This window comes from Salvia hispanica, unplaced genomic scaffold (genome assembly GCF_023119035.1).
Source record: "Salvia hispanica cultivar TCC Black 2014 unplaced genomic scaffold, UniMelb_Shisp_WGS_1.0 HiC_scaffold_516, whole genome shotgun sequence".
In the NCBI taxonomy this organism is placed as follows: domain Eukaryota; kingdom Viridiplantae; phylum Streptophyta; class Magnoliopsida; order Lamiales; family Lamiaceae; genus Salvia; species Salvia hispanica.
The window spans coordinates 4,346-13,406 of NW_025952263.1; the positions used below are offsets into that span (position 1 = coordinate 4,346).

Sequence of the window (9,061 nt, forward strand, 5' to 3'; positions counted from 1 at the left end):
ATGTCGTTTTATAAAAGTTAAAACAATAGAAAGATAAGTCTTAGCAAAGTAGTAAATGATGCTCCTAATCAACGGGGTGATTAAAACAAAGTCGCGTGACGTCAAATCAATTGTGGAATTTTCGATATTTCTCCACTTTGTCAAATACTACTTATCAATTAATGAAACTGTCCTATCATGTGTTTTTTTTTAAATCTCTGGGCATTTAATAGAATTTTCATTTCTTAAATTATACTCTCATTTAACTAAAAACAGATAGAAAAAATTAATGAATCATGAATCCTATATTATATAGCAAACTAGTGGAAGTTGGGACCTTTGATTCTTATTCTATATTGATTTAGTAATGATTATGTCTTCTTTATACAAATTTAAATAATCTTTTCCATTTATATGATTATTGAAAAGATCAATTATTGAACCAATTCTGTATCTAGTGACTAGTAGCAAAGTAAACACGAGTTGATGATACATTTCTTTAGCTTACATGTGGAAATTTTCATGATTATTCCAACTCATATGTGCGTAGGATTGTTAGAATCTTTGTTTTCTTTATTTGTGAACTTGATATTAATCATGTCTCATTTTTATAAATATAGATGATTCACTTTCAAAGGAGTACAGACTAATTTTATAACAATGGGAAATCAAGGGGGACATGGAAGATAACAAAGAGCAAAAGAGTAGAGGAATGGAGTAGTACTATTTTTTTTAAGAATATTACTAAAAAAAGAAAAAAAAGATTGTATCAAAATTTGCATTTGAAATGGTGTACATATACATCCAATGATCCAATAAAGACAAATAAAATTAAGTGGTGATCAATATTTTGGAGGTTAAATATGGCGTCAGCGCACACGTCATGCGACGCCTACCAAAGATTTCTTTTCCACATGCGACTATGTTATAAAATGACGAAACTTGCTGCCCAAACATTTGGACCTTCCAAATTTTGTTAGTATATATAGTATTCCTCCGTCCAAAAATAGATCATTTTTGCTATTTTAGGACCGTCATAAAAAGATAGATCACTTTCTAAAACGTAAGTTTATCTCTCATACTTATTCCATTTTTCTTCCTTCTTTCATACTTTACTCACTTTTTCTCCCTATCTCTCTTACTTTACCTACTGCTTTCCTCATCTCTCTTACTTTTACCAATTCTACATTAAAATCGCATGACAACAATAGTTCTATTGTTTGTGGACGGAGGAGTATTATTATTTGATTTGAGACAATCATACAAGTAATTATCTAAACTATTTAAATTCTTAAAATCATGTCTTCAGAAGCCGATTTCCGATAACAGAAATCCTTTCATGCACGGGAGAAATTAAGGTGTGTGACATTTGACAAAATAAATTACTAAAATTTAGTAATTTTTATAAAAACGACGAAATTATGATAGTTCAAAACATTTATTTATTAGTAATTTTTAAAAATATAACCGTAAAAGGATCAACATTCCATTCCTTACCATGTAGAAATAACATGAGATTATCATGATTTAGATGTGTGCGGCCGATATGAAAGCAAAACAGACCCCTAATATTTTATCGCATTGAAAAATGATGCTACGATGTACACTAGTATCAATTTATTATAAAAGGAAATGTACATGCATTCAATTTTCATACTCTATTTAGGAAACTAAGTCAATCAAATCATAAATTTCATTAATACTCTCCTTAATACTACAACCTCACATATATTTCCAAGTAAACATATTGTAGTTTGATTGAAAAAACAAAAAAGAGTATGGTAGAATTTTGATCAATGGAGCCCACAAACCAAGTACACTTTTCCCTCTATAAATAGAGATTCAATGCCAAACCCTCCTTCCTCACAAACTACACCTTCTTCTCTCAAAAGCTTCCTTCGCTTCTCGTTTTTTTCTTAAAAAAAATATAAAATTCAATAAATCAAAATGTGCCCAACGGGAAGCGAGCTTTCCAGAAGCGTCGAGAAATCGAATCTCCGTTCGGCGTTCGACGTCCTCGACGCCGACGGCGACGGGCGCATCAGCCACGCCGACCTCCGCGCCTTCTACGGCGGGATCTCCGGCTCCGACGACGACGTGATCGGGTCGATGATCTCCGCCGCGGACTTCCAATCGCGACGGATTCGTCGAATACGACGAATTCCGGCGGGTTTTGGGCGGCGGGAAGAGGAGAGGCGGAGCCAATTCGGCCATGGAAGAGGCGTTTCGGGTGATGGACAAGGATGGGGACGGGAAGGTGGGGATGGAGGATTTGAAGGTGTATTTGGAATGGGCCGGGCTGGAGGCCCGGGATGAGGATGTGCGGGCCATGATTCGGCTGGGCGGCGGAGATGAGAGCGGCGGCGTTACGTTTGAGGGTTTGCTTAAAATTCTCGCGGTTTGAATGTTTCCTTTTTTTTTTTTGAAATTAATTTAAGGTGTGTTGGGTTTGTGGAGGGAAATTTTTAATTATACGTGATTTTAATGAGAAAATATTGTGTAGCATTTTATTTTTGTTGATTTTTTGTTTAATTCGATGTACGTGAAATGATGATAAGAATATTTCACAATATTAATTGAATATGGATTCGTTATTTGGTTCAAAATCCAATTGCGTTAGGATGAAAAATTGAAAATAAATATTTCAATTCATCATATACTATAGTTTATTGAATTCCTATTATTCCTATCCTTTTCGATGTTATATACACGTGATTTGTCTAAAAAATTATACTATTAAAGGTTATGATGAGAGATACAAATTCATTATACGAAAAAAATAATTGATCAATTGTGAATTCCTCGAATTCCTCGATGGTTCGTCACGGGCGGTTGCTAGATGCTCGTTTTGTTTTGAGGCGTTGGAGGAGCCACATATATGTGTTTGGAAGATTCTGGAACATTCGGAGTAAGAGATCAATTGCCCTATGTTTGCTTTATGGCCTTTTGCATGGCTCATAGGTCATTAAAAACTATACCTACAAAATTTTGACAAAATCAATTCACAAATTCTCTAAATAAATAAAGAAAACAAAGACAATATACATGCACCCAAAACTTAAAGTCTGTTAAATAAAAGGCTCATTAACCTCCAAAACTTAACATAAGATTTTGTGCAAATTATTGCGTGCGTGGTATATGTCGATATTCCTCAACCAAAAAAAGATACTTTCGAAATCACAGTCGACTAAATCAATTCTAAAGTGGACAATTTTGACGTTAATTAACGTAGTTCATGACTAAAAGTGTAAAAGTTTCACTATTGTGAATTGTTGATAAAATCAATATAGGACTAAGAGCATTCACAATGGATGAATGAATGTCCTAGTAGTGAGACCCACATTATCATACTCTATCTTTCTGCAATAATGGACCCTAGTGGATGCTCTATCTCTTATCCACTTTTCATTTCAATTTTAAATCATTGTTTTTTAATTTTATTTTTAATTAAACTAAAATACTAAAATATATTATATTAAACACCACAAATGAAAAAAAACTACATTACTTAATTTAAAAGTGAAACTACATCATACTTAGTTAAAAAAACTACATTAAAACTAAAACATGGGCATATCTTCGTCGACATTATGGGGGTTTGGGAATTGACTCGGATCCATTGTTAAAAGTGTAGATATTGAGAGAATAGAAAAGAGAAAGTGAAAGGTTTGGTGTGTGAAAAGTGAAGAAAATTGGAATATTTATAGTGGTATAATTAGGGTTTAAATAATTTAAAAATAAAAATAAAAACGGAAAATGATCGGCTCGGGCTCGGTCATCGGCTTGCAATGGGAGCCCGAACTCTCGTCATCCTCGGGCATGCCCTTGACTTGCAATGGATGCCCGATCATGCCCGAGCCCAATCTCAACTCGATCGGCATCTATTGTGGATGCTCTAAGAAACTTCGCATTTGTGAATTGTATACAAAATAATACTCCACTTGTCCCTTAAAATAGGAACTATACCCTTTTTAATTTATATTTAAGAATTTTTTTCTCTCTCTAATGAGATATGACTCATTTTTCACTACCGCACTTTTCTTTTAATCTCTCTTATCTAATTTTGCATTAAAACTCATGTCATTTCATAAGTTTCTATTTTTAGGATCGGAGGGAGTACTATTAATTCACGCTTATGGATAATTTTGGTCATGAATTGTAAAAAAATAACATCAATTTATTACTCATTAGGCAAAACAAGATAAATTCATGACTCACTTAAAAGTTAAAATATCCGTGATTGTGAATTATTATAAGTAATAATAAATGTAAACTGTTAAGAGTGGCTCTTTTAGTTCACTTATTTTGATTTTGTGACTCACATTAAACTATATTTATAAATATAAACTAGATTGGAGCCATTCAGATTTCAGAGGCCACCATCCAATAAAACAAACTTACTTCAGATTTAATCCAACTAAATAACACGTGCCCGAATCTTGAACCGTATATAATTCATGTATTGCATACCTTACAGCCGATCACAAAGACAAAAACACAGGTGCAACGACAAACAAATGCCATTGTACAAGAGCTGGATGCATTGTTCTTGTCCTTGCAATTTAACATCCTCCTTCACTATCACACATGGGGGCGGCAGCAGCTGCGGTCGGGTGGTTAAACGAGATCGACTTGGCCACTCTCGATGAGAGGCTTTATAGACTTGTATGGCAAAGCATACAAATCGTCTGCTTCAATGTTAATAAGCTCCTCTCCACTGTCATGTTTGTGGATCATAGAAATGTAAGGAGCATAGTTACAAAAAGGAATAATTGAGTACAAAAACTGTAGTTGGTATATTACCTGTCGCCGAGCTGATAGGCTCCCAAGTATTTCTTGCTTCTGCAGACGACATAGGAATCCAGCTGCGGCTCTGGAACTAACATAGCATGAAGGTGGAAAAGGGGTGTTCAGAATTTCATATCACTTCATATGGTAGTAGAGTTATTCTATAAGGAGAGAAGATCATGAAATGAAATGAAAAGAAGTGTGCTGCAAGAGGGATAAATCAACTTATAGTTCCAACCTTTTGGAGCATTTTGCAAAAACTCTGGCCTGCCTAGTCAGAAATCCAGTGCCAGAGTCTTTATCCGAACCGGTGTTATTTTTCAGAAAAGTTATTGAAATGACAGTTTCTTGGGGGGTGCATAGATACACGAACTTTTGACAACCGTATGAGAAAATAAGAACAATTCAAAGTTCATGTAAACAGAGGAGGGGCTTTTAGTTCATGTGCAAAATCAAATATTGGTGAAAGTTTGTGTAGTTAGGCTTAGGCACAATTACCCTTTATTCTCATTATGATATTTTTGTGTAAACGTGTTCAAGTCATAAGTTAATGATAACCCTATAGGCTATAGTCCATAAGAAGACAGAATGAAGAAATGAAAAGAAGTGCACGATAAGGAAAAATCAAATGAGTTGAAAAAGAGAAGAGTAGAGTAACATATAAACCATGCTCACCCATGTCGCCTTCTTCACTTGCTGCAGATTGCCTCAAATGGGACTGGTATTGATCTGGCAATCTAGAGAGCACAGACTGATCCAGATGATTCTTTATGTCTCCAGCAAACCTGCACTTAAACGTTAGAAACAGAGAATTCTACGAGCAAGACTCATCACTAGAGGGAAACAAGTCACCTTGAAGCAAACTTCTGTTCCTGCTTTGAAAGCCTATTCCATTCTTCTGCAGTTTTCTGTATATGGAAGACGTATTTTTCAATCTGCATCAAGGGAACAACAATGTTAGTCGAGAAGCATGTCATTGCTTGTCGAGTGATAGATGAACCACATTCTTCTGAACAGTAACTAAGGCGTGGCCAAAGTATCACCTTTTGAAGACGAGTGCGGAGATAAGATCTCAACAAGAACATGGTCCTGTCCAAGTCAATCTGGTAAAGAGATACTGTTAGTGGATCAACACCATCGTTGATGTAATCGTCCACCATTTCTTCCTGAAAAAATGTGAAGTATAGGCCGAAAGTTCATCAGTGCAAACCAACAGCCACAGAAGATGGGTGGATATTCCCCAACAACCCACAAATTTAAGTAGAAACAGATTACTTCAATATCTCGTATCCAAAATATGAATCATTTACTCAAACAATTTCATTTCAAAGATTTAACAACTTTTCTCTCAAACCAATGGTTATGCTTGCATGAAAAGAAAGCTGATTACTCAAGGCAAGCAGCATGATATATAAAGTAGAAATTGTTTCATTCCACATCTCATAACCAGAATATGAATGATTTTAAAAGCAACCATAAATCAGTGTTTCAAGATTCAACAACCGTCCTCTCAAACAAATGGTTATATTTGCAAGAAAAGCAGGTTTACCACTCTATGCTAGCAGAATGGCTTTGGTATCAAGCAGAAATCGATCATATCAAAATTATGAATTATTGTATAAAATCATACATAATTGCATTTCAAATTTCAAGATTCAATGACCGTTCTTTCAAACCGATGGTTATATTTGCAAGAAATTTCAAGTTTATCACTCAATTGCAAGCAGGCAGATAGGTAAGTAGAAATTGATTCAATACATATCTCATATCCAAAATATGAGTGATTTGCACATCAACCACACACCACTGCATTTCAAATTTCAAGATTCAGTGATGTTCTCTCAACCAATGGTTATATTCTTTGGCAAAGCAAGTTTATCACTAAATGCAAGCTGATTAATGATATTAGTATTAAGTTGAAATTGATTCATTCCATATCTCATATCCAAAGTAGGATTCAGATGCACACAAAACATAGTACTATCATTTATTGATTTCAAAATGCAATATTAGCTCATTCAAACAAATGGTTAACATCATGCAGGAAATCAAGTTTGGAAATCATTCCCACAAATGTCCAACACATTAGATGTTTAGCAAGGAAAAGATTTTGAGTTATCAACTTGTCATCTGCGAGTTCTGAGAAAAAGTTCAATCTACATATACAGTTTTCATCAAGCACTACAAACACAGTTTTTCTATTCAATAGAATTTCAGGTGTGCACAGTGTTGATTTTAACAATTCCATTTTATAGCATATATCAAGCAAAAAAGCCCCAAATTTACACTGAACACAATCAATTAGCAAACTAAATTGATACTTTCGTAATAAAAATAGCGTTTATTTTCATCCAAAAATATAATCTTTCGAAAAGGAATTCAACTGAAACAGTCAGAATCACACAAAATCATGACCGCAAACCGATTAGTAGACGAAAGAGCAAAATACAGGTACAAAAACTCCACTAATTTCAGTTAACAAAACCTTCAACCCTAGCGCCCAAATTAAAATCACAAATCCATTGAAAATTAACCACAACAAAAGTATTTCTACCTATTACCAATGAAATTAAGCTACAAAAAGCTTTCAAAATCGGCAATTGCGTCTGGAATTATTGAAGAGTTATCGCTCACCATTAATTGGATCTGCTGGCGCGACCTCTGCACCAAATCAGCGGCGTAATTGAGAATCTCCGGCGCCGCTTTCTCGTTCCGCCACGCGCTCTTCAGCAGCTCGGCGTCGGTGGTCGACATCAACGACTCGTAGTCGTCGGCAGCAGAGCTTTCTCCTGCACCTGAATCCATGGAATAAAATCTCCTCTTCCTCCAACAAAACAAATTGTATATTCTTTTCTACTTTCTTTTCTAAATTATGTTGGAGTGAAAGGTGAAAAGCGGGGAAAGGGAATAGAAATGGCGCCAAAGTTGTGATGATCAGCAACCGTTGGATTGAGTTCCATCCTACCAGGGATTCGCGGTGAAGATCCCCCTTATGTGATTCTGCGCATCAAATATTTTTAATTGAATCGACAATAATAAATTACCCTAATAAAATCGGAAAAATCAAATGTGCTAATGATTTGATGAACATCTCTCGTGTCTAATGATTAAATTTAGTATTTTTAATTTAATACGAGTACTTATTTTAAAAATATATTCTTATGAAATTTTTTTCATTTTGATCAATTTATAAAAATGATTACATGCTCTAGTTGGTAAGGTAAAATCAGGTAAAATCAAATGCACTTGGTTCCCTTTATCAAAACTTCTTTAAATTTACAAGATGTGAAATAATCAATTTCACAGCTCATGAATAGAACCACAAAAGAAAACTCTCACAAAACAATGAGAAAATTTTGATTCCACATGAGAACATTGAAATCTCCTCCAACTCTAACAAATAAGACCTAAGATTTCCGTTGACACTTACAAGAAAAATTCAAGGAGTGTACTTTGCTAGGAGATTATCCGTTCAATGCTCACTTAGAGTATAAAGGAGATTATATCGTTCGATGTTCGTTAAATGGCAATAAATGGGGAGAAATCATGGAAAATCTGACGGTTTGGTGTTCCATATAATATTCTACATGGCCCTCGATATATCCGCTGGCCTGCACTGTTGTCTTCGACTTTGGCATGTTATTATTATTGCGACCAACTTGATATAGCATTTATGGTTCGCTACAGTTCATCAAGATATTTTGGTGAGATTACCAAAATTTCATTTCCCAATATGTTGGAAATTTCTTGAAAAACAGGGGATATTATTGTCTAACCGTAATGGCAGAAGTCAATCATAGGCGTCACATCAATTTAGTTAGCCCAATTGAGGTACAACAAATGATGTTAAATTATTTCAGCTTGGTGAGGCCAACCACAATCTATTATGTCAAATTTATTTAGCAAAAAACCAATTGTGTACTACCGAACCTACCCTAAGATTAAGCCGATCTCACATATAGAATAAAGAGAGTGCTAGAGAAAATTTTAGAGAAAAGGTGATGTAGCTCCAACGAGCAAACTTGGCGACGCGAAAACGGTCTAAAATAGTTCCGTGCCGGATAACTTGAAATTCGCACGAGACTTCAGAATCGAGCTAAGAAATCGAAGTCATCATGAGAGCATAGGACAAAACATGTGAGAGCATATGTGAATGGATATACAGAATAAGTGAGATATGATAAGTAAAAGTGACTCCTTGGTAAATGCCTCACTAATAATCAACGGATGAGAATCACGATCCCGTGTGCCGTGGGAGCGACAACGGCATGTAGAGGCAATTAGATGGGCTTCC

At 35.1% G+C, this 9,061-nt stretch overlaps 2 protein-coding genes across 2 annotated transcripts; one reads left to right on the forward strand and one right to left on the reverse strand.

The window, feature by feature from the left end:
* The first annotated feature begins 1,826 nt into the window (after nucleotides 1-1,826).
* On the forward strand, nucleotides 1,827-2,484 carry LOC125199474 (calcium-binding protein CP1-like). The gene is given in 2 exon segments (XM_048097468.1): nucleotides 1,827-2,106; nucleotides 2,108-2,484. Coding segments are annotated over 2 exon segments (456 nt in total). The 5' UTR covers nucleotides 1,827-1,926; the 3' UTR covers nucleotides 2,384-2,484.
* Nucleotides 2,485-4,366: 1,882 nt separating this feature from the next.
* On the reverse strand, nucleotides 4,367-7,730 carry LOC125199483 (DNA replication complex GINS protein SLD5-like). The gene is made up of 6 exons (XM_048097472.1): nucleotides 7,402-7,730; nucleotides 5,811-5,933; nucleotides 5,620-5,702; nucleotides 5,443-5,552; nucleotides 4,783-4,858; nucleotides 4,367-4,696 (listed from the first exon to the last, which is right to left on the reverse strand). The coding sequence occupies exons 1-6, from the start codon at nucleotides 7,570-7,572 to the stop codon at nucleotides 4,597-4,599; spliced, it is 663 nt and encodes a 220-aa protein (XP_047953429.1). The 5' UTR covers nucleotides 7,573-7,730; the 3' UTR covers nucleotides 4,367-4,596.
* Nucleotides 7,731-9,061: the final 1,331 nt, after the last annotated feature.